This window comes from Opisthocomus hoazin, chromosome 26 (genome assembly GCF_030867145.1).
Source record: "Opisthocomus hoazin isolate bOpiHoa1 chromosome 26, bOpiHoa1.hap1, whole genome shotgun sequence".
NCBI classification, from domain to species: Eukaryota; Metazoa; Chordata; class Aves; order Opisthocomiformes; family Opisthocomidae; genus Opisthocomus; species Opisthocomus hoazin.
Genome location: NC_134439.1, coordinates 6,482,055 through 6,508,492, shown reverse-complemented (window position 1 = coordinate 6,508,492; position 26,438 = coordinate 6,482,055). Strand labels below are relative to the sequence as shown.

At 45.1% G+C, this 26,438-nt stretch overlaps 1 protein-coding gene across 4 annotated transcripts in view; it reads right to left on the bottom strand.

The window, feature by feature from the left end:
* Positions 1-25,666, bottom strand: part of MYO1D (myosin ID) — a 170,349-nt gene extending 144,683 nt beyond the window's left edge. For all 4 annotated transcript variants that reach the window (XM_075443750.1, XM_075443751.1, XM_075443753.1 and 1 more), the window contains exon 1: positions 25,511-25,666. In XM_075443750.1, the coding sequence (XP_075299865.1) occupies positions 25,511-25,605 (95 nt within the window). In that variant the 5' untranslated portion in view covers positions 25,606-25,666. The remainder of the gene's footprint in view (positions 1-25,510) is intronic.
* Between the last annotated feature and the right edge of the window lie 772 nt (positions 25,667-26,438).

Here is a 26,438-nt window from a genome sequence, read left to right as displayed (position 1 = left end):
ATTCCATTTAGGGCAAAGATAAAAAACCAAGGAAAACGAAGCAGCTGGTTAAAGGGAATTTAAGGAGGTTCTAACAATTCTTTTCAGTATCAGGAAAAAGGATTTAACAACACCTCAGCTGTGGCTCCCGAGCCAGCAGTGCTACACCTCTTGAACCTCAAAACACCTCTCTGATGGCAGGCTTGTCCCGGTCTCATCCTGGGTAAGGGCACACAAAACACCCCTCTTGGGCTGCACCACTGCTCAGCGGAGCCCACGCTGACTGCGGGGCACCTCATGGCATTCATACACAAGAAGACGACACGCGGGAGCTGCAAGTTGCAGCCTCAAAGCACTTTGGATAACATGAAAACAGAAGTTTTTCCTGACGGTTTTCTCATTTTCCTGACTATTGGCACTCAGGACAGCCACCTATCAGCAAGGCAACTGGAGGGAAATGAGACACAGCTATTGTGATATAGTAAATAAGGAAATGGTGCCTTTATAAACATACCTCACCTGTGCCTTATTCCCGTATGCACTGACACTTTGAATATTACTGCCACAACAGAGACCACAGCAAGCTTTAAACTGTTTCCTTGTTAAAATCACTACTTCGATGCCAAATAATTATATCTTACATAATATGGCCTCTATCCAAACTAACAAAAGCTTTCTGAAGAAATCAACATGCCTTAAATTAGAGTTGCTTTAAGACTTTAACCAAACTTTATAAACTCTCTAAGCCATACCAATCTCTCAGCTGTTTCAGATGTGTGCTATGCCTTCATACCTTATTAAAAAATGGAGTAAAAGCATCTGCCAGCTGGTTCTTTGCACTAGGAACTACAACCATCATATGCAGCCATGAAATGTGATTTTGAAAATTATGTACAGATGGGCCCATACTTTTAGTATTTTTAAGTTCTCTTGACAGCCTGCCTTTACTATAGATAAAAAGCAAATCACAATCTTTTCACGAATATCCTTCCCTTGAATTACTCAAAAAAGCACCTCAGAGTCAACATCAATTCAGCACAAGACTAGTGACGAGCTTAAGCACACCCAGGCCAAAAGGAAATCAACCTACTAAGGAAAATGGAATTACATCCTGCCAGACTAACAACTCGTCTGTTTGCAAAAGGACTGACTGTATAAAATATATGCTATTATTTTTTTACAAGGAAAACACTTACTCTAACCACATGGTCTTCAGTGGCTGTGTATTCCCTGTCTGCTGACTACATTTACTTCCAGTGCAGCACTGGTAAGAAAACAGCATCCACTTTACCACTTCTCTTGGTTGAAGAAAGAATCAGGAACACGGGACAATGCCACGACCACAAATGGGGCTGTCATTGTGGCTTCAGGTTGCCTACATCTTGCATCTCAGGCAATAATAACATTATATAAACATTCAACAGGCATTCTTAGTCACAGAATCACAGAATCACAGAATGGTAGGGGTTGGAAGGGCCCTCTGTGGGTCACCCAGTCCAATCCCCTGCCGAAGCAGGGTCACCTACAGCAGGCTGCACAGCACCGCGTCCAGCCGGGTCCAGGTCTTGAATATCTCCAGAGAAGGAGACTCCACAGCCTCCCTGGGCAGCCTGGGCCAGGGCTCTGTCACCCTCAGAGGGAAGAAGTTCTTCCTCGGGGTCAGCTGGAGCTTCCTCTGCTCCAGTTTGTGCCCGTTGCCCCTTGTCCTGTCGCTGGGCACCACTGAACAGAGTCTGGCCCCGTCCTCCTGACCCCCACCCTGCAGATATTTAGAGGCATTTCTAAGGTCCCCTCGCAGCCTTCTCTTCTCCAGGCTGAACAAGCCCAGCTCCCTCAGCCTCTCCTCATAGCAGAGATGCTCCAGTCCCCTCCTCATCCTCATAGCCCTCTGCTGGGCTCTCTCCAGTAGCTCCTCATCTTTCTTGAACTGGGAGCCCAGAACTGGACACAGTCCTCCTACCTCACCACTGCAACCTGAGAGAGAGAGGCTGAAAGTTTTCTAGAGCATATAAAATTTAGGTTCAGGTAAATGCTTTCTGCCCTGAACAGAGCCTCAGTAAAATAAATAAACTTCCATGAAATTTATGGATGCACCAACAATAATTCTTGTTGGCCAAGAAGGAAATATTAAAAAAGAGAAATGCCAGCAACCTACTCCTGAAGTCAAAACTAAACTCCTGTTCAAAATAAAATACAACAGCAGAGCTGCTGAGAATTCGGAGCTTTTGAATCAAAAATAATTCACATCTCAGATCTTGCCAAAATTATCGCAGTAATGCATTCTCCCTTATCACTCGCTTCTCAAGGATCTTTTAAATGTGGTTACTGTCTCACTAAATCTAAGAAGCTCCAGTCTTAATCCAGGACACTGTTAAAGAAATCTCTCAGTTGAACCCAGTTACTGCTTCACCTCCAGGAAGATTATGACAAGAATATTCAAAAAATTCAGTCTGGCAGGCTCATGCATCACTTTATTCCGTACAGTCTCACAGAAGATATTCAGTGTTATTTGCAATGCCAGTTCATACGTCTTGAAAAGACAAACTTTATTCTAAAGCTATAGCTGTCATCATGTCAGTTCAGAAGGATATTTCATTCCTTATCTGCAAGTATGTGCATTGCATTCTCTGAAGCAAGAAGCAATGGTACTTCTGATGTTTAGCGAGGGTCTGAAAAAATGTCATTCCACATTCTCATATGGATGGCAAACATGTTAGGAAGATACCTGTAAAAAGGAGATTTCAGTACCGAAGCTCTTGCTCCAGTAAAAGACTGAGACAGGAGACAGCACGAGAAAGTGTTATAGCAGATAAACAGTGATTCTAACTCTTCAGAGTAACACTCCGCTACATGGCAGCAATGACTTTCTCAGTCTCCACCTGCCAAAATAAATTTATTGCCGTTTAAGGTTGTTAAAATTTTTCCCTGATTAATCATCGCTTCACTGCAACATCTGTCCAAGACGACTGTTTTGCTAAAGCTGGTTCGCCCACTGCTGTACGTTATGCAACCGCAGGCCATGCCGACGCGCTGGCGTAACCTCGGTCTGTGCCAGCCGCCGAGGGAAGAGCAGCAGCGGGAGCGGGAGCTTGCAGGGGTGGAGTGCATCTAATGAGCAGCGTCCCTCCCCGCCACACAACCCACCCGACCCCAGGGAAGCTGGACCACCGCTGAGCAGGCAGGATCCTGCTGAAAACATTTCCCCATCCAAAGAGTTATTGTCATTTTGACAGAAGGAGTTTAAATGGAGAAGAATGAACCAGCTGAGGTTTCCTACAGGTCATCCTGTTGTTGAAGCCCCAAGGGAACACTACAGTATTGACAACAATCTCCTTTCAGGAAGTAACACCTGTAAATATTAGCAAGTAATTCTGTAAATTGCAGAATCTCAGAAGAAGCATCCTAACAAGGCTAATTTCCTCCTGGAAAGATATAGCCCACACTTTTATTTAGGCCCTAGTGCTTAGCTTCACTCACTTAATCCCTAAGAGGAGGCAACTGCCTCCCATTTAACCTTCTCATTAATTTCAAAGGCAGTTCTGCTTTAAACACCTGTCTGACACACATACAGCAAAGACCACTGCTCCTGGCTCCAAACAAACTGTTTCTAAAGGACAAGATGGGCCAGAGGACAAAGATGGTAGCAACAAAACACTGGGGAGTGAAATAGAATGGCAGAGTGTCTTGAGCAGACCAAAGACCTGAAACTACACATCTTTTTAAACTCTTCTATTCCAGCAGTGCATTCATCATCTCAGTATTCAAGAACTGCCACGCAAGACTCAACTGCAGATGCTGCTATTGGTGATAAATTTTGTGGCAGGAAGCTCTTGCTTTGGATAAAGCATTGGGAACTTCTGCCATCCTCCTGGGTGTTTCAGCAGACGATGCTCTCAGAAGGGATCACCACGCTCATGGCTGGGGCACTGTTTTCGGTACCTGACCAGACCAGCGGCTTGCACTCTGGGGAATCTGCACAGCGCAGTTTCCAGATTAAAAGTGTTTTCCCTCAGTTCTTTTATGCCCCATCCCATCAGCTACAAGATCTGCACAGGCCCCAAGAAACGCAACTACACGGTACTTCACCAATACAAAACCAGGTCCTTGCTGCAGCTGTAGTTTTGCAACAGCGAAACTATCATTGAAATGGAGATTACCCAGGGACTATCTAGGAAATTAAAAACTGCGCTGGTGTGGCTCACACTAATTAACCACCAGTACTCCCACAGGCTGCTGCAAGCACACAGTCTACAGAAACCAGCCAAGAGGCAGAGTCAATGGCAGGAACAATGCGTTACTGCTTTCTGATAGACGACCTTGGGCAATCGCCACTCCCAGTTATAAAATCAAGGCAGGTGGGAGGGCAGGGTAGCAGCAAAAACATGAATGGAGACACACTCCACCTTCACCTGGGGTTTTTGTTTGTCTTTATGTGGACAAGTGGGGGAAGAAAAAGCAAGCTCACAGACAAAGGCTTCCAGTTAAAGTTCAGTGACTACTAGACAAAACAGTAAGTAGCCTAAATAATACACATTGTAATGGCACATCCTAGGTTTGCTATACGTGGATCTTGCAAGTGTGAGTCATCTTTGGAGGAAATCCCAAACTGCTCTCCTAGCACAGTCATATCTGTACACAGAAAAGAAGGAACTAAGTCCATAAGAAGAAAACCCCACCTGCACTGGTGATGGCCAAATTTGTCAGGGAATTGCTAGCTGGACAATTTTAAAGCAAACGTTGATTAAGGACACAGGACAGTTATATTTGGAATAAGAGGAACAATCTCATACATGATCATACAAGTACGATCTAATAAATAAGTTTTCATGACATCCCAAAATACACTTGGTAAGAAAGCAAGTCAAACCACGACAAAGTAGATGCTATCTACTTAATAGGAAAATGATTCATTATTACTATTTCAACTTCTTCTCTGTGATGTAATTCAAGGCAAACATAGCAAGAAAAATCCAAGCCACATGAAGAACAGCTAGTTACACTCTGAGAATGCAAAATCCAAAAGCAAAAGAGTGCAGCGGGATCCAGAAGCACCAGAAAATGATTAATGGTGAGCATAATTACCGAACGTAACAGCAAAGCAACGACTTTGCACCACGGTAACACAAGCAATGCTTCTGTGGCTTCCAGAGGGTCGAGTGCTGGCTGAACAGCAAGGCCCTTAAGAACATTTCTGAAGACTGACATGTAAGGTACCTATGCCAGAAAGAAAAATTTAACACAAACATTCTCAGAAAAGAGCATTTCAGTTGACACCTTCTATGAGCTCTCTGATGGGACAGCAGCATTACGTGAGCAGATGGTGGGAATCGAGTGCTGAGGAAGGGGTAAGGGAGGAAGCAGGTCTGTCACCCCACGTGAGCAGGAGTCCCAGGAACCCCGGCAACACCTTGTGCCACCGGTTCCCACCCTGGAAATTCCTGGGGATCCTGAGCAGAGAAGGAACAGATCCTTTTTCTGGCCAAAGCAGTTCCCAGGCATTAGCACCAGCACCTGAAAGCACCTAAGGGCAGAGACATCCCCACGGAAAGCCCTCAGTTCTTGCATCACATTAAAGTTCCTGTGAAAGCGAATTCTGACATTACCTGCTCCACAGAATCCTTCTGTTGCTGATATGTTCCCCGAGTTCACATAGAATTTCTGTGAGACTGAAAACCAATCCACTCTTCCACTCCGAGTGAAAAACATAATTTCAAAGGCAAAATCCTTGGTGCGAAAACTCTATGGTAGGACAAGTTAATACTGGACAACCCAAGGGGTCGGTGGCACTGAGCAGGGAGTTAAACACAAGGCAAGATTACAGACTGAGAAATAATATTCACTTGCGATTTATTTCGTGGGTCTCCTGATAACTATTGTTTGGTTTTTTTTAAATACATCCTCCTAGAGTAAAATGAATACAACCGTCTTCACTCTTAGTAAGAGAGGTTTTTAGCTTTCACCACTGTAAAGTTTGAAAGCAACCACAGCATATCCCAAAGGCTTCTATGTCAGAAAGCAAAACCTGTGAATGGTTGAGTCTGTCAGCGCCGCTTGCTCACCACTCACACACAGCGAGTGTCCTCGCTGATAGACGGATGGTTTGTACATGATAAGGGATAGGATGTTTTTTTCATATTCTTTCATCACTGCACTACAAAAAGAGGACTATTTGGCACTCATGGCACTGGAGTGCACAAAGAGCACCAAAACCTAGGTCAAAACTACACAGGAATTGCTGTCTTGAGTGATGGGAATTTTTAGTTTGCAAAATATCCATTGCGCTCTAGTGCTCAGAGAATGTCAAAATGGGAGTGTCTCAAAGGCTCCCACTACACACGTGGACACCCGGTGATGACCAGACGGGTGGGCACAATTGCGCAATTTTCCTACAGGCTGTTACACAGCAAATTACTTGGGATCTGGCCATTAGCGCTATCACCTTCTACATCAAATGCCTCATTGAGATAAACAGAGGCTGCACATTTATCTTAAACTGGTTTGGACTAAGACAAGCCAATATATCTACAAATGAAAGGTAAAAGGGTTGGGGTCGTCCCCCGTCCCCCCCTCCCGAAGCTTTCCCAGATTGGTTATGGGGCGTACCATGCTCATCAAGGCAGTGGAGAATTTGGCACTTGAGGTGAAAAATACTTTGGCACTGCACAAAGGATGTGAAAGTAGTGTGGGAATTACTACTAGCACAACATTTCTGATGCATAACTGACATACAGGTATGGAGGAGACTTCAAAAAGGCAGGAAAAGTGTCTTGATAAAACAAACGCATAATACTGATCCTGACTACTTGAGTGTTTGAGCTCTTCAAAGCCTTCCCACATCCCTGGTACGACATAAACCAGACCTACAGACGAACCCAGTAAGAACCTGTTAATTTGTTCCACCCTGCAATTTATTTTAGTTTAATAGTGTACATTAGTAAATGTAACCCTAGCATATTTTTCCTTTAATTTAGTCAAGGCACTTCAAAATGTCTTCAAAATTCACTAAATTTACTACATATAACTTATGTTACATTTTTCTAGCTACAAGGACAACACAGGAAAGGCAGAAGGTTAAAATGTCACATCAGATGGGGTTTAACATTCTAAAAGATTATGATCCAATTCAACAGCTTCCATGATCCAACTACAATGTTTGCTACACAATACATTTGTACTGCTCCCACACTAGTTGTACAATAAAACAAGTGAAATTACTCTGACCTGTCTACCTGTACCGGGTCTAGTCACTAACTTTAGTAAACAGCCTCTTAGCAAAGCAGCTGAATTACCAGTTACGAATAAGCTACGGGGAAAAAAAAAGACAGGAGGAGACCAAGACTGACTAACGAGTTTTCTCCCCAAATTCAGTAGCAACAAATCCGGGCTGGCCTCTGAAATTAATCACGGCCCATGGTGTGTGACCACGACCACTTCCACAGAGGTTTCCTAGTGTTCCCCTCTTGGATGCATCCTGAAATACGGGAATAAGTTTGGTGAGGATGCCCTAACTAAAGAAAAATCGCTGAGGTATTTAGGCAATGGCAGCCTACATACGATCTGGATGATCAGGAAAAGTGGCCAGAAAACGGAACTCTGAAGTAACACTATTTTGCAGTTGATGTTGTTTTGTAAAAGGATGAATAAGTGGGCTGAAGTATCATGTGTCAATTTATTCTTTTCTTTGAGAAATGATCATGAAACACACACAAAAAAAGTAAATTGTTAAATGTGGAAAGTAATGGAATATATGTGTTGGGAGCAGAAACAAGGAAAGAAAACAAAAAGGAAAAGTGATGCGAGGGCTGCAGTAAAGGGAAGGGCTGTAAGGGGGACACAGAAGCAGCAGAGGATGTGAATTGGTATTACCTTCCCCACCCCAAGATGTGTACCAGGGGAATGCGAATTTTAGCCCGGTATCTGGCAGAATAAGGAGACAGCACCCTGTGACACAGCCACCCCTACAGCAAGCGGTAGGAGTGGAGGGACAGCTGGTTTTTGTGCATGTCCCATTTACTACCTCTGATTTGTTAAACTGGAAGCAGTCAGCAGGCTCATACAGAGAGAACCCAGAAGGAATGCACCAGCTTCTGGAAACTATCATCTTAACCCAGCAGGCTCTCTTGAACACTTTCTTTACAGCTGAAGAAAGAAGGGTGGTTATAGAAAAGGCAAAAGAGGAAGGGGGAAGGAGATACGAGAGGGAGAACCCTGACAATTACACGCCTAAAACACAGCCTGACTGGAATGCTGATTCAGCTGCAGCAAAGGCTACGCTAAGACAGTAACAACAGCTGATATTGTATGGATTTCAGCATGGAACAGCAAAACCTAAAAAATTATCTAAACTTAACAAAGTTAGACAGGGTCCAGAAGAAAATCCCTCAGCCTTTTATGAAAGATTATGTGAGGTAGCAAAGAAGGGGACAGATTTGAATCCAGATGAGGAGGCGAATCGGAAGATGTTTAATACACTGTTCATTGGACAGTCAGCACTGGACATTAGGAAGAAACTACGGAAGGTAGAGGGTGCAGGAGGAATGTCAATGTCAACTCCTGGAGCTTGCTTACAAGGTATATAACCATGGGAGGAAAAGGAGAAGAAAGAAAAACAGAATAGAATGAAATTACAGGCATTTTTACTAGCGGCAGCAATAAATGGAAACAGTATTAGAGGGAGGGGTGGGGGAAGAGGTCAAGAAAGAGAAGGATGGAATGGGACTGGATGTGGACGCACTCCAATTAGACGCCCCCCATTAGGTCCAAACCAGTGTGCCATTTGCAGGAAGGAGGGACACTGGAAGAAAGGTGTCCTACTCAACAGGGGAGGAATGGATCAGGGGACAAGAGAGACGCAGATCTTGCACTTGGAGGATGTTGATGAGGATTGGAGGGGACTGGGGGAAGAAGATACAAAGTTGGAAGTTTCCCCAGCCGATCCCCTGGTTCCAGTAAGGCTGAGGAACTAAACAATAGACTTTGTAACAGATAGCGGGGCTACTCCTCCTGTGATCACTAGTTGCTAAGGGACCTTTGAGTAAGGCTTATACACCAATGATTTGTGCAATGGGGAAGCAGACTTTGAGGCTATTTCTAAAACCTATCGAATGTACAACTGGAAATACGAAATTAACTCATGAATTTCTCTGTATGCCAGAATGCCCCTCACCCTTATTAGGATGCAACATATTATGCAAATTAGATGCACAAGTAACTTTTTCTGACAAGTCCATTCAACTGCATGTACCAGAGGACGTAGCATGGAAGGCCCAACTTTTTCTACTAACGGACAAGAACAGTGAAGTACCGAGAGATTCTAGCATACCAGAGGACATTTGGATGCGGTAATTCCATTGGTGTGGGCCTCAGAGAAACCTGGGCATGCCAAAAATGCAACTCCAGTTAAAACAGAACTAAAGGTGGGAGCACAGCCAGTAAGAAGGAAACAATATCCAATGAAACCGGAAATGGGACTGGGGTCAGGACCCTTAATAAATACTTTCTTGGATTGTGGACAGTTAAAGGAATGCCAATCTGAACTTAATACTCCTATCTTTTGACGGTTGGACTTCATGATCTTAGAGGTCTTTTCCAACTTTAATGATTCTATGATCTTGCCTGTGAAGAAACCTCGGACTCAGGATTAAAGGTTGGTGCAAGACCTTCAAGAGATTAACAAAATAACAGCAGATGTGCACCCAGTGGTACCCAATCCATATACCTTGCTGTCATCAATACCAGAAAATAACCTGTATTTTACAGTTTCAGATTTGAAGGACGCTTTCTTTTGCATTCTGGTGGAGGAGCAACGCCAAACTATCTTTGCCTTTGAGTGGGAAAGCCCTGCCACAGGAAGACAGACACAACTATGTGGGACGGTGCTGCCAGGAGGATTCAAGCACAATCCCACTCTGTTTGGTAACGTATTGGCTAAGGAACTGGAAACCTGGCAGGGTAATAACCTGTCTGTTACATTTTTACAATATGTTGATGATTTATTAATTGGATCAAAAGGAGGGGTGTCAAAAAGCAACCACTAGTTTACTAAACTTTTTAGGATTAGTGGGATACAGAGTTTCAGAGCAGGCGGCCCAAGCAGTGAAAAAAAAGGTGACCTACTCTGGGTTTGAAATATCCCAAGGAAACAGAGAACTAGGAGTGGAATGAAAAGAAGCTATTTGCAGAATAGCCCCTCCCAGAACTAAGAGAGAACTAAGGAGATTTTCGGGAATGGCTAGATGGTGTAGACTCTGGATACCTAACTATGGTTTAATGGCCAAACCTCTGTATGCAGCTATAAAAGGTCCAGAAAATACACTGGAGTGGACCTCAGAATGCCATAAAGGGTTTGATGATATAAAAAGGGAACTGATGAAGGCTCCGGCATTAGGACTGCCTGATTTAACAAAACCCTTCTCGTCGTGTGTCCCTGAGAGACAACATGTTGCTCTGGGAGCACTGACACAAACTTTGGGAACCTGGAAAAGGCCAGTTGCCTGTTTCTCCAGACAATCAGATTAAATCAGCAGAGCATGGCCTGCTTGCCTTCTGGCAGTGGCAGTGGTGGTCTTGCTCACAGAGGAAGTTCGAAAGCTGACGTTGGGACAATCAGTTACGGCCTATGTACCACATTGGGTACATCATTGGATTTCCCCTAGCACACTGGCTAAATCTCAGGCTGTCCTCCAATTAAAGAAGAAGAGCCACTGGAACATGCTTAGCCAGCCACCATGGAGCAAGTATACTCTAGCAGGCCAGACAATGGATATCCCATTACTAAATCCAGACTTGGAAATATATATGGATGGGAGCAGCTTTGCAGCGGATGGAGAACAGAAGGCAGGATATGCCACAGTGACACTACAGGAGGAGCTGGAAACATGATTATTAGCAGCTAACACGTCAGTACAAAAAGCAGAGATCATTTCCCTGACGAGAGCTCTGGAAATTTATAAAGGACTTAGAGTAAATATATACATAGATTCCAGTTATGCCTTTGGGCTGGTGCATGCTCATGGAGCCACATGGAAAGAACAAGGACTGCTCAGTTCACAAGGAAACCCCATCAAATATGGCCTAGAAATTATAACACTGTTACACACTGTTCTCAAACAAAAAGAGGTGGCCATAATACCTTGCAAAGCTCATCAAAAGGGACGGGAGGAATCAGAGAGCTGACATGGCAGCAAAGAGGGTTGCCTTAGCTGGTCAAATAAGGGGAGCATTGATACCCTGCAAAAAGATTGACATGAAACCCCCTCAATAATCAGAGAACAAGGATCAAGTAGTGGAGCTCCTGCAATGCACTGGAAGTGCTGGTGGGTGGTAAGTAACTCCGAATCAACACGTTCTTGTGGCAGCTAGAATGATGGAACATCTCCTTGGGAAACTACATGAAGAAAGACATATGGGACACTGACACAATGATAACTAGTATTAAAAGATATGCCATGGGCCCCAAACCACAAAACTTAGCTAATGTTGTAACCAGGAAATGTCAGGTTTGCTGTGCAAACAATCTGAAAAATACAAAGAAAACCACCAGCTGGAAAGGTGGAAAGAGCAATTACCCCAGGGGAATACTGGCAAATAGATTTTTCTGAATTACCAAAATGCAACCAATATAAGTGTCTCCTTAATTCTGGTGGATACTTTTTCTGGTTGGCCCAAAGGTTTCCTTTGTCATACAAACTGAGCAAGAGAAGTTGTCAAAACTGTTAAAAGAGATAATCCCAAGATCTGGGATTCCTAAGGGAGCACCTTCTGATGACGGGCCCCACTCCACTGCAGAAATAGCGCAGGGAGTGTCTAAATCTTTACAAATACTTTGGGATTTGCATACCCCTGGAGACCACAGTCCAGAGGGAAAGGAGAGAGAATGAATCCATCTATAAAAAGACAGATTTCTAAACTGTGCCAGCAAACACATCTTATATGGATAGATGTCCTACCTACCGCACTACTGTGAATCAGGACAACACCAAGAGTAAGGGAAGGGGCGAGACCCTTTGAGATTTTGTATGGAAAACCTTATCCTGTAAACGTTATCACTGCACATGGTGATCAGGTGCACGGGGAAGGAGAGGGGGAAATGGTGAATTATCTGTTATCTCTTCTGTGGGTTTTATTATCCTTACACCAGTGAAGGTGAACGGAGTCGACTCGTGTACCCACTCTACTCGAGTAAAGAAAGCGCCAGCAGCAGGACCATGGACTGCGGAACCAGCAGGAGATCTCAGACTAAAGCTTTCTAGGGTGTGATGAATCACACTTAGAGCTCAGGAAAGGCCTATCTCGAGCTAGAGTCCTCACAGGGATTAATTTTTCTTTGTAGAAGATACTGCTGTTATTTCCTATTGTTTTAAGGTACATTTGTAAACATACTGAACTCTTTAGATATGGAACAAAAAATGATCAAGAAAATGGATAAAATGTTAGTTTGTATACTAATTATCAGTTTGTTAATTGTTGTATGTATGTATATAGTAATGCAATGTGTTTGGAAAGGCTGTTCTAGTCCAAGAAGACAAAGTTATGAGAAAGTGAGACTAATACAAGGAAAAGCATAAAGGTCCCCTTCTGTAAGTCTCAAAGGGGGTACTGATGACTAACTGTTCGAGGATTTGTTACAGGATACTGACATCAGGCCTCAAGATAAGGTGATGTGCATCCTTGCAAATCCACAACCAGGGAACAGTTGTCACGATAAGGGGACAGACATACTTGGGCATCAGCAAAATTCCTCAAATCAATGCCCCTAAAGTCAACTATCTCATTATAATGTGAAAACCACATCTCCAGTGCTGAAAACACCCCCTCCCCAGATGAAGACTCTTACTCACCGAGCATGCATAGGAAATTTAAGGAGAACTGTATCTTTAAACAAAGGTGAGAAGAGAACTAACCAAGTAGTTAGGAGGGTATGGCTGATAGGCGGAACTACCATTTTTAACCTTATAAATATGTGATGCGACTGTAACCAGGTGTGCTAGCTTTGTGGAGCTACCACCTAGCACCCCCCTCTGCGCAGAAATGAATTAAACAAGTATCTCGACTCTGTGTGGATTGGATTTTGTACACCAGGTAAACGTACCCTGATTTTTGGGACAACAACCACAGCCCCAAAACAATGTCATCACTTCAGAGAATTCACAGAAACAGTGAAGGTCTATCTGCTCTAAGCCAGCTGCTTCAATTGTTCCTTGGTACTGGGAGCAGCAGGTGCCACCTTGGCTCTTTGATGAGGATCAAAGATCCAGAAACCGAACAGAAAAGCAGGAGAAAACTAATCAGGCATTCTTTAAGTAAATGAAAACGTTGAGATTTACATGGCTGCTTGTTTCCTGCATGATGGGGCACGGTACACCTAGCATCTTTTAAAAGATGAGTGTCCACCATCACACTTTCCTGGCTTTTGTACTCCTGCCTACCAGCCGGCAGTCCAGCGCTGCTCTGCTCCTCGGGACAGAAGCGCTCAGCATCCAAACCCCGCAACAGCCGTCGCTTCAGGCATTCGGGGCGACTGGCACCAGTCACCCCTCCACTACCCACAGGAATGGAGTGACAGTACCTAAAAAATAAAGCAGGCAGCCAAAACGTTTTGCTTAAAAGCAAGACTCATTTTGACAATAAGCAGCCCCCCTGTAGATCTCCAAAAATGTAAGCCCTTAATGGAAAACATGTTTTTTATCAACTGATTGGAAAAATTAAGCAAACTATTCCCAATTATTGCAAAATTGTTCAACTTGCCTTCAGTTTCCTATCAAGCCCAGCTTGTATAGTTTTATACCAGGCTTAAAAAGGTTTACACGTATCTACTTTTTCTTGGCATTTCCTCAGAGGGGTTTAAGTTTAGTATTACTAATAAAAGATTCGGAGAATTAGCTGCCAGAGACTGGAGATGTCTAACTTAGGAATGTCTGCATCCTTGAAAGCCAGGATGCACTATGGCCCAAAAACCACATTAAGAACAAACGAAGACAAGATTTCTATTGTTTGTTTTGCTAGAGACATAAATGCTACATTTAATAGGAAAAAAAGGGAAGTGAATACACTGCTTTTTACATACCGATGCCTGCAGGCATACAAAAACATCATTAGCGTTCTCTTCACCTAAAAGAGGTCAGTGCATAAACCACATAAAGCAAAGTTACTTTCTTACTGCGACACAGACAAAACTCCAAAAAGGAAACACTTTATTATCAAGAAGTATTGTCCACAAAGTTATACATCTAACCCTCAGTCTTATTTTAGAAAGTCTCCTTGGTAATTTGTCTGTGCTTTTGAAAAAGCAAGTAATATGTTTTGAATTATAAGAGGTTACAGGGACATTTTTGTGGTAAATTTGGACTTTCATTTGCAAAAAAAACCTTCAGTGCTACAGCAATCCTTTCGGAAATAACATTTTTTTGTCATTGCTAAGCACTTTTCAACAAAGTTTAATAGCTACTGTTCCAAGGAGCTGTTTACATCCAGCTTTAAAAGAATACCGGGGTACTTATGGCTCTGCAAGCAAAAGGAAAAGCAGCACGGCATCTTTTTGATATTTTGAGAAGCACACAAAAGACAGTATATTCCCTGCAATATGCAGAGGCAACAGTTTTTCTAAGCAAGTTCACTGAAAGACTCCCGGTGCTCAGGGTCTGGTGTTCTGGGATTTTTCTGGAGCCCAAAATTATACTTAAGGCTCTTTGAGTCTTCTTTCATTTGCTCCCCTGGTCTTTACACCCAGGATCGAGACGGAAGAAAACAGAAAACATGCTGGTAGTAAGAAGTGGAAGACACTATATCTAGCCTCAGAAGTTTATAAACTCGCTATCCAGTTGCTTTATAAACAGTTCATGGGAAGAGAGGCCTTCAAACAATGGTAGCTGGATTTTTCCTTTGAAGGTGAAATCTACTCTATCATTCATTCTTGTAAACAAAATAGCCTATTTAGCTGAAGCTTAGCAATATGACTAAAAGTTTTACTGTAAACAGCTGAAAGATGTCTAGCCACATGAAAGCTTCATTGTGCTCTTGATAACCATGATGTAAAGGCTTTTACAACCATCAGAGTTTTTGGAGGCCGACACGCCTGATTTTACCACCTCAATATACCATAGAGGAGCTCTCCTGAAAGAAAGCTGCACTGTTCATACAGTAGGAAAAGAGAATTTTTTGTTTTGGTTTGTTTTTCTTTGCTGTTCATCATGAGACAGCCTTTACTGCCATCCAGTAAGCTGCTAAAATACGGGTTCTCATTACTCCTTGGCTGTTTTGCTTCCCAGACAGAACGATGCAGTACATTGCTTGAGCCCCCTTTAGTTTCCCTACTGCAAGATTGTCATAGGCACTACAAATAAAACCCAGTACAATGATGAAGGCACTGACCAGTCTGATGCTTATAATGGAAGACGGATATGAAAAGGGAACCTTTTCAGACAGTTTCAGCTGGTGTCCAAAGTATAATTCATTTGAGGGGTAGCAATGCACACCTCCTCTACACCAGAAGAAGACTGAAAACCTTTTCATCAGGAGCCCCATAATAAGAAGACTTATGCAAAGGTCCTCAGAAGTTCCAGTGACACACTGCTAAAGTCAGCTTGCTCTAAATAGAGCACGCAAGATTGCATGTGTACAGGGGCAAGCACAAAAATGCAAACTTAAAACATTATGTTTGGAGATGGAGTTAGACATACTAAACATTCACCTCTTGCAGCACATCAAATACCACATATTGCAGAGGGTCCTGCCACAAATCTTCTCCAGTCTTTATTTCACAGGAAGATGTAGCAAGCCTTCAAGGCTTCCCAAATTAAGTTACATCAGCCTCAGATGGGAAGAAATCAGAATACTATAAGCAAATTCTTCTCCACCTGAACAACCTCAGACAGGATGGCATGGGGCCAGGCTCTGTCCAAACCCAAGAGCGCACGAACTCCCCCAGGCATGGACCCAGTATGGAACCAGGAAACTACTTGAACAGATCAACACGATAATCAGCAGATACAGCATACCAAACCTCCTACCATGACAAAGTTTGTGTAGGCTCCATAAATTAGACATTTAATACAGAGGCAGTGTCTTTGTTGAAATTTGTATGGCATTTCTTCCATGTCAGAAGGAGGAACTGGGGAGAAAGTACACGAATGCTTGTCAGAAAGTTCTCAGACATGTTAACAGATCAGTGCTGTGGGAGAAATTGGTAAACATTGGCAGTGGATAAGCTGTGTTTCCGAGGTCAACAGGAAAGAGGCAGAGAGATATGTGAGGCAGATAAAACAGAAAGCAGAAACAATCTCTGCAGATATACTTTGAACAAGCACATGTGGGAAAGGGGGGTTTGCCAAGGTGTAAGACAAGGAGTGAGCACAAAAATCAGTGCAAAAGTGACTCTAGGCAAGAGATTTAGCTCTGTGTATAGCTCAGACGGGGGTCTGACACATTGCAGGGGAAAGAACAAGATCTGACTTCGAATGCAAAGGCCTAGAAAGGACCAAGTCAGTTGGTGCAGGCAGACCAAGTGAATTGCTGTCCAGAAGAGCTCACTCGCTCCAGCCTAAGGAACTCCAGCTGACTCACTGAGCAAGGCTGAAAAGATCACATGGAGATCAGAGAAGACATCTCCACCATTGGGAGAGCTGAAGGCACATGAACAGACACTTCAGCAAGGGGGAAAGTTGGGCAGAGGTGTCCATCTGTACAAAGAAGGTACTGAAGGCAAGTTGAGAGACAGAAGTCACCAAGGATGACCAACAGGATACTGCAATTATAAAAAAAATAGCCAGGAAGTCAGCAAGAGGAGAAAGGCAGGGTCAGGTGGGACAGCGGTTCTTGGAGGGACACCGAGAGTCAACAGCTGACACCCTGGAGCACAGCAAGAAACATCCAAGGATGAGAAATGATATCAAGGCTGGTAAGCGGCTGTCTAGGGACCATGTAATTGGTTTAATGCCATATTTTCACCCAACAGCCAATGGTACATTTTTCTGGAAAGAATGCTCTGGATCAGGCCAGCCCAACAGTCACACACCAACCGTTGTCTGAAGTTCCACCTGTCTCAAGGCTGGCAGACCAAAGCAGGCAAATGGCAGCAACAGGGCAGACCACTGCCAACTTCTAAATCCAGAGGGGATGGCTAGCAACATCACAGCAACCAGGAAACACGTGCTGCAAAACACTTCAGCAGACAGGTAAACAGGACAGAACACAATAGTCATGAGACACAAATATTCCAACAGTGTTCACGGAGAAAATTTAAAGCCTGCACAGAAAAATGCTCTGAAATTAGAGGGGGCAGAAAAGAAAGCACCATCACCACCAAGAGTTGAAGCAAGAACAGACTTGTTACGCCCCAACACTAGTCACACTACTCATGAGCCCGAGAAGTAAGGCACTGCAAGACCTCCTATGATTACAGTGGTGGGTCTTCCGGCTTACCATTAACAACTGTTTTATTTAAAAGGTCTTCACATGATCCTCCCACCCCCTTCTCCCTCACCTTCTCCTTGCTGGGCTCTGACATTATGTTACCTGTTATCTATCGAAACCCCTTCCCACAAACAGAACCCGTCCCAAGTCAGCTTGCAGCAGCTGGGCCCGGCGCAGGGCAGGTGAGAAGAACGCTAGCTGAAAGAACTCCCAGGAACGAGAAAAACCTCATTCCTGGAAAAAGACAGAGGTTATCTGAGGAACAGTTTAATGGTTTAGATTTGAAGAAAAAAAGTCTTTTCAACACGTTAAATCTATCTAGTGCTCCTTTTTCACTCCCGAAGATAGAACAGCCTCATACCCAAGCTGTTCTCTTAGCATCTGAAAGCACCACAATGCAAACTTGCTTCTTCTCCTGGTCTGTTTAAGAGAAACATCAGTACGTGATAGCAGTAGCTGAGCTGAGATCTCATCGGCGCTAACCAAAAAGCCCCGAAAGGAACAGAAATCTTCTTCTAGAATTGTATTTCTGCTGAGAACTGGAAATGAGCATTTGCTACACAGGGACACGCAGCTCCCTTGTTTAACGCTTACAGGCAACAGGCAAACCAGCGTTCAGACATCTGCTTTCTTCTCCCCCCTCTCAGAACTTCTTCATTCCATAAAAAGATGCAATCATGACCCAGGGACTGAGAAAGAAGAGTGATGATGTAACAGTCAAATATCTAGCGAGATCTGCATCTCTCAAAGGAATTTGAGTGAGTGAAGGGGACATGTTCAGGTAGTGTAAACGCCTGCTCAGCCTGAAAGGAATGCAAGGGGTTGGTGGAGCAGCAGACCAGTAAAACCACCTAAAGAGGCAGATTTTTGAACATAAGTCAATACAAAGGACTCTTGACTAAAGAACACCACGAGACTCACTGGAAATATTAGCTAATGTTTACTACAAGAATTTGGCAGATCTTAGCCAACATTTAGCTAGTGAAATTCAGAAGGTGATGATAAACTACTTTAGTTAAGACGATGCAGGTTATACAGGCCATCTCAAACCTGTGGTAGTCAAAACCAAGAACAGAATTTTACTTTACAATAGCACAAACAGATGCACCACCCACTCTGAGGATGTTCAGGACCTGTATTACTGCATCAGAATCTACAAAATAATCATAGAGAAGAGGCACGGATGAAAGTAAAAAGGCTGCTGAGGAATTCCTAAATTACCAGCTGACTTTTTGTAGATATCCTTTGTGTAAATAGCAGAAAAAAAATTATTAAAAAAAAGATGCAATAAGGAGCGTCTCCTATTGAGTAGTTCAAAACAGTTCTGGTTACAAAACTGATTCTGTCGGGCTTTTTCTTCACACCTGATGCCGTGTGATGTGAATGTTCCTCCCCAGCTCACTGCTAGCTAGCTAGCTACAATCACATTTTGTTATCTGTGCTCTGACAAGTACCATAAATGCAGCTCGGTGTCAGCTGGCAAGCCAAGACCAGCCGGGTCTGGTGCACAGCATTACCAGCATGAGAATTTAAAACTGTAAGTTACCCGAAAGACTAATCTCATTCATAAATCTGACCTCGTATGTTATTCAACACCCACGTGTTAAAATTATTAAACACTACCTCACCCACGCCGCTATAAAAAGACTACTGTAAAATTTCACTCTTGAGAAACGAAGGTATTCATTAAGTCACGGAGGGACAGACGTGGCAAAAGAAGATTCAGTGAAACTATGTAAACGCAGCACATTTGGAGGCAAAACAAATTGCAGGCGGGACACCGTCTCATTCAATGCTTCGTTCATACGAACGCTGTCGGGAAACACAGAGCCCACCCGCAGCAGCTATCGGTTTCCGTAAGCTGAACGGGAAGTCCCTGCAGAAATCAGCAGGCTGGCCGTGATCCTCCCTTTTGCTACTTACGTAGTTAGGATTTGCTTTGTAAGCGAGATCAATGGCCTTTTCCATCTATGAAGATCAAGCTGGACCCTGTCCAAGCTCCTAAGTCAAATTTTGATGGGCTAAGGGGAGTTATCATTCCATTCATTCCGAATTCTGACACGACAGCTCTCTGCAAGCTGAGCAATTCTGCAGAAGCCAAGAAGCCCTGATGAGACTTCACTGCTGACCGGCCGTCCCAGCAGCAGTGGGGAGCGTCCTGCAGCACCCGTGGTGGCAGGCACCCCTCTCCAGCAAGAAAGCAAACTCTTCCCAGCAGCTTCTTAATTCAACACCACATGAACAATTCAAATATTCATATCTATTTAAAATGAGGAAATCAAAATGGCTTAAAGGCATGAAAAGCTTGTTCATTAAGCATGAATATTTCCTTACCAAAAGCATGAAGGAAACCAAGCATGCACATAATATTTCCTCTGCCAGGATTAAAGATACTTTATTACACAGTGTGAAGCCAAACCTCTCCCACCACAACCTCAACCAAAAATATGAATGTGTAAGATGGTGCTCAAAAGATAAGAAAGCTGGTGTAAAAACATTAACACAATATTGACAGCACCCTTTGCTCCAATGCTTTAAGTAAGATTCACTCAACAGAAAAGCAGACAGGGTGCTATACAGGTGAAGAACCGAATGCTATCAACGATCCACATCCTGCTGAGAAAGGACTGTTTCCAGTGTATTTATGGGGACACTGATCCTCTGAAGACGGGAACAAATAAAAGTGTTTGGTCAACCCCAGAACTTCTGTGTGTTTTGCCAGACCTGTTGAGGACAGATAGAAGGAAAATAACCCAGTCTCCAGATCCAGAGGATACTAAACTGCAAAACAAGTTTGGCCTTTCAGAACTGCAAGATCAGTGAATTTTGCGTATTTACACAAAATCCGCCCTTTGATATCACCTACTGAAAGGGGCTGCTAACAACTGCATAACAGCTCCTTTTCAGGTCACGGGGGCAATTACAAAGTCTATACTTTTTCAGCACCATCTTCAGCTTCTTGTAGCCAAAACTGCCTCCTCAGGAGACTGCTGTAAGCCCAAGAGGCTAACAGCTATTCTCACCGACCATCCAAAACACAAGCTGGATCATTTTTAAGACTGACAGATACTACAGATTCAACCCACTACATCATTCAGAAGAAAAATATGTCTTTTTTTAATCTTTTTCTTTTTTTATTTTTTTGAGAAAGAGGCCCGAAAGGCATAGCCTACACGTAACTGTCTCAAGAAAATCCCTTCAAGGTAGCCCTCTGCAGCATTTGAAGCTCAGTTCCCTGTTTCCGTTTGCTACAACTTTCTTGTAGGACTACAGCCTACGCCTCACCTTTGCCTGCACAGCAAACACTTGCCTCGGCAGCAAACACTTACAGAAAATTCTCAGAGAAATAGATTTTCTTTACAGATTCTTGATACCAAAAATACTATTAATCACAACAAATATTATCTGTCTTTCAAAAGTATCTGCAATAAATATGAATTTAGAATGGCTGCCTTAGTTTAGGATAGCTTTGAAAACGCTGGAGTTTGCACTGTAAGAAATAGTTGAGAAACAGTAGAAAAAACACGTTTGCATATTTTTAACTAAATACAGAGCTGTGTTTTTATTAAGTGTTGCTTTAAGAGGTCAGAAATCACAATGTGTGCAGGGAGACAACTGCAAGGACTATCAAACTGTAGTTCTTCGCACCACATCCTCAGGCGGGTTGGGATGACCAGGATATCTGAGCAGCAAGCACAGCCTTCCACATTGGGTTTCATGCTGGAACTAGTTCAAAAAAACAGGAGGAAAACAACACAAAATTCATGTTATGATCATTACACCTTACCAGGAGCCTTCAGCGTCTTCCTTTTATGCATCCTTGAATTCTTTAATAACCTCAACAAAGGTCTATTATGTTCCCAGGAGGGGATTTGCACAACGCTTATGAAAAATGAGCAACTCGCTAGAAATCAGGAAGAGATGAGTCAAGCAGCACCTGCTCACAAATTAGATGGGAGAACAGCAAGCCCTTGAGCACACAGCTCATATGGGACTACCCGGAACGCTGCCCTGCCGCTGTGATACAGAATGGTCTGCTTTCTTCCTGCATTTCAACGTGGCTTTCCACTCCGCGCCTCGGCTGCGATGCAGAGGCGTTGGGTTTACCCACACATCATCTCACCGCCCGGCACGGCGCGCATCACGTCTTACTCTCCTGCAAAGCATCTGAGACCCTGGGAGGAGAAGCTAGTCTGAAGTTATTCCTGAAGTTATTACTAAGACTGCAGAACAGATAATTCAAGCTACCTCTTTGCACGCCATAGATACCAGTGTTAAAGCTCTGAGTTTTGATTTGTTTATGAAGATAAATGCTAGTTGTACAGGGTAGTGCAATAAGTGGTCTTTGCAGGATAATACATGAAAATCATATACAAAACACAGTATTTCATACTTGTGAAAAATAACCTTCTTGCCCTCTTCCTTACAAGAAAATAAATTAAAAATGATAACTGTTATCACTTGAAATTTTCATTATGGTGTGATGAAAAACAAGGTGATGTACAGTTTGGTGTTTCTCTTCCTTACCGAAAAGTTCACATCGCAAGTTTCATCTACGCCACAATTTCTGCAAAACATGAGCAACTCCTGCGGGACCACTGCTCCCTTTCCACCAGCACCGTCCCCCTCCACCTGCTGTGGAACAGTCACAGCCACGTTAAGTCCCAACCACCCACTGAAATGAAAGCGCTTCCACAAGTCCGGAGCAGGACGTTCTCCCTTACATTCCAGGCGGGTAACACTGGGAGCAGAGCTAAATACTGGCTCTCGAACGCCAGTGCGAGGACCGGAGAGCTGTTTGACATTATAAAGACTCCGTGTTTTAAGGAGTCTTCCAATCAACCTTACATCCTCTGATAGGAATTGAAATGCCCACTACTGCTGCAGTTATCAGCCTGCCCAGGAAGGTCAATAGCGAGCTGGTTGAAGGGAACGCCAGACGATCTGCTCAAGTGCAGACTGCTCAAATGCGGCTGGTAATAATAATTCACCCTTACAACCACTTAAGGAACAATTATCTGCCAAAGCTTTGGAGCTTTTCTATAAAGAAAGCAAGCCAGCTACTGACTCCACACTAACTGTTCCAATAGTCCTGCCTTTTTTTTTTTTTTTTTTAATTATTCTGATGACTAAGAATCACAGCCAGACGCTGGGACGAAGCCCACTCAGAACTGAGGAATTCAAGGACCAGATGACTTTTATTTACAATTAATGTGTAACACACAGTGACTGCTTGAGTGTCCACCTGAAATGGCCAGTTTACTAAGTAGCTGTAAAACATGGCCATGAAAAAATACAAACACCATGACATCCTGGCTGAATCAGTACACGAACCTAAAAACAACAGGGCATGAAGGGCAGGGATTAGGAAATGAGGTAGTAAATTCACACTGCGTCCATCCACCTACCCAGGCGGGTACTCACATCGACGCACAAATCAGCCACACTAATCCAGCCCATGTCAACACCACTAAATTCAAATATTAAAGTAATAAAAAGTGCAACTTCACCATCTCTCTTTTTCCCACTAGAGACATCCTTGGGGAAATATCCTTGCATGCACCGAAACTGGTATGATTTCAATTCCACCCACATCTGGGCTCACTTGGGAACTAAATCCAGCACAACCCGTCTCGGGTCAGGCAGTGACCCCGAACAAAAATAGCTCTGGCAGAAATCTGGATTTACGGAACAGGGTGGAGTCCATCCAAATGTAAACTGAACAAACCCGCCACTTGAAGTTAATGACACAGAAGCAACAATTTCTCCATTCTGTTCAGCGCACGACAGGCACAAAGGCAACTCCTGCCGTCCGTGCAATGTGACAAAACACAACGTGACATAATCAACCCTTGAACAGGTCAGAATCTCCAGTGTAATTTGGGTCTGACACAATTTAACATGTATCAGCAGCAAGAGTTAATTACCATCTCCAAACAGGTAAAAATAAGAGAAGCAAATGTTGCTTAGAATTGTAGTAACACCAGCAGCGAAGCGGGGGCCGCAGGCCAGGGCCACAGCTCCACCAGCAGCACCAAACTGGGCTTAGCAGAGTTTCGCTGTCCTACTGAAAAGCCACACTTTTGGTGTACTCAGATTAGCGTTCCCAGATGTCCCAGTGCACACAAGCCTAAAGGGGATGATGACAGCACCAAGGTTAGAAACATTAACGGTATTAATTTTGTTTTAACAAAAGATTACTCTTGCCCACAGCGCAGACACGAGACACCCTTGAAGCACAGGCAGAACTCTGCCTGCAAACTGCAGATTACGGCCAAAGTAACACGTGTTCCGTGCAAAAGAAACCGGAGTTTGAACTGGTGTCACAAGGAGAAGCCCAGTTTTGAGTACCAGTGACCAGGGTACTGGAGCTAAAGGGACACTTGATGGTGCATTAGACTGCATGCAACGGGGGGGTGGGGTGGGGGGGTGGAATCAAACTACGTATCAATTGTAGGATCCAGAATTGCCAGCTTGTTCTACTTGTCCTCTTTTGTACAAAATTAGCAAAGTTTGCTGATGCAATGCACCTCTCCATAAATTAATTTCATTCCTAAATGCACGCTATGTTGATTTTTAAGTTATCTACCAATCCATTTCCAATTAGATTCCTAGTACACATTAACCAAAGAACAAAGTTACGTGCAAGTTTCCTGCTAATGACTTTGTTTGTAAGCCCTTTGTAACACAACTAGAGTGTCATGGCATGTACAAATGAGAAACAAATTTAAGCTTTTAGAGGCACCGCAAAATTTATTTAAATCTGACACTTCCTCACGTTCAAAGCTCAACAGTTCACATTATGTTTTTCATAATATTTAAACACAAATGCCCTCCCTACTCAAATAGAAATCCAAAACATAAAATAAAAAATAATACAAAATATGCTGGTTGTTATTACATCGCACACTCCCAGGACCTGAGCCCTGACCTTGCAGCACGGCAGAAGACGGGTACACTCCCGTAGCCAGTTGTGTAGCACAAAGGTTCCTGAGCACTCAGTGACGCAGCCAAACCTCAAAATCCACAGATTTCATCCAGAGGAGACATACAATTGCCTGAAAGAGCTTAATTTTCTCCATACTCAGTAGTTTTATGCCAGCTGAGGAAGCTTAGCCCACCTCTCTTCCCTTGGCTACTGCCACAGCCACTCACAGGCACGTCCAACAACCGCCCAGCCCTGACAAGTCACTGATTTCCACCCCCACCAGAATGCAAGGGGCAGGAGAGGAACAGGCGGTAAAGCCCGAGCAAAACTGGGATGGGATGAGGCACCACCAATAAGTCACATTTTTATCCCAAAGGCTTCCCTTTGGCAATTCTCAAATCCTTGCACAAGCTGAGGCATAAGAGTTTATCAGGAAGAGCTCACATGAATCTTTTATAATGGAAAGTGAAAGGCAGCCGCAGACTTAGGGTCCCCACCGGCTGTGCTCTCTATCAGTGCTGCTCGGGATTGAGTCGTACTTCACAGAGGAAACAGGGAGGAAAACGCAGATCTTCCCAAAGCCCATCGCTTCTAGAAGGGAAATAAAACCACAAAGATAACGAAACGTTAACGCCGTGAATCCGCACCAGCGAACGGCTGGAGCAACCTTGGACTTGGTGACTTTTATTGCTGTTTTATTTTCCCCTCTCAACTTTGCACGCAGGGCAGCACAGGCGAGGCACCTGTCAGCGCGGAGGTGTCGGTGCCGGAGGCTGCAGCGCCGAGGCCTGGGAGAAGAAGATGGAGGCTTTCCAAAGGGGTGACACAAACCCCCCCCGCCGACCCAAAGGCAGGGTTGGTGCTCCCCGTCTGCACCCCGGGCACCCTCGCACTCACTCAGCTTTCCGAAGTTTCAGATTTTACGCGAATTTCCCCTCTTTTCGAGGAGTTTGGTGGCAGCGAGGCGGGGGCTTGAAGCTGAGGGGGCCGCTGCCCTCACACCTCCCTCAGCGCCGGTTCGGCTCGCTAACCCGGCACAACACACCCCCACACCGGGGGGGGGGGGGTAAAACCGGGGAGGACGAGGCCTCCCAACCCCTCACACACCCTGAGGAGACTTGGGGGGGGGGGCAGGGGGTGTCGTTCCACCGCCCTTCCCGCCCCTCACACCGCGCCCGCCTCCCCGGAGCTCACCTCAGCCGCAGGTTGGCCATGAACTCGGGCATGGTGACGGCATCCATCAGCACGAAGTCGGCTTTGCCGAACTCCAGGCTCTCCTGTTCCGCCATGGCGGCGGCGGCGGCGGCGGGGACCGGGGACGGCCCGGGCTCGCGCCGCTCCGCCGGGTGCCCGCCTGGCGCCCGCCGGGGCCCCGCCTCACCTGTGAGGCGGGGCCCCGGCGGGCGCCAGGCGGGCACCCGGGCCATGCGCCCCCTGCCGGCCCGCGGAGAGCACGCAACCCCCTCCCCGCCCACCTCCGCCGGCCCCGCCCCTCGCCCAGCGCCGGGGGGATCAGGCGCTCCCTCTGCTGGAGAGAGGCGCGTACTGCACCCCAACTAGGGGGGGCTGCACCCGAGGAGACACCCCCCCACCTCAGGGTGCTTCAGGGATGGATCCTGCACCCCGCGGAGCCCCTACCGGGGGGGGGGTCTTGAATACCAAGGTCGGGGGGATGGGTGCAGCGGGGCCAGATCCCGCACCCCAGGGCCCCCCCGCGCCTCTCCGTGGGCTGCACGGAACGACCCCCACTCGGGTCCTGCACCCAAGCACCCCCCCTAAACACCCTGAACGGTGGGGTGTTGCGGGGACACCCCCCCAGCTTATCCTCCTCAGGGTGGGGCCACATCCTGCACCCACTGCCCCCCCCTTTCGCTGCACCCCAACGCCTTGCACCGCAGAAGGTGGTCCTGCACCCAGAGACCCCCCCCCCACCGCTGGGTGCCACCGGGCAGGGCCAGGTCCTGCACCCTGGAGACAACCCCCCACCCCAGGGCCCGATCCTGCCCCCAGCACCCCTGGGTGCCCTCCCAGACCCCGCTCACTCCAGCACCCCCAGAACCCCCAGAAACCCCCCAAAATAAGCCCAGAAAAAAACCACCCAAAAGACCCCGCAGGAGCACCT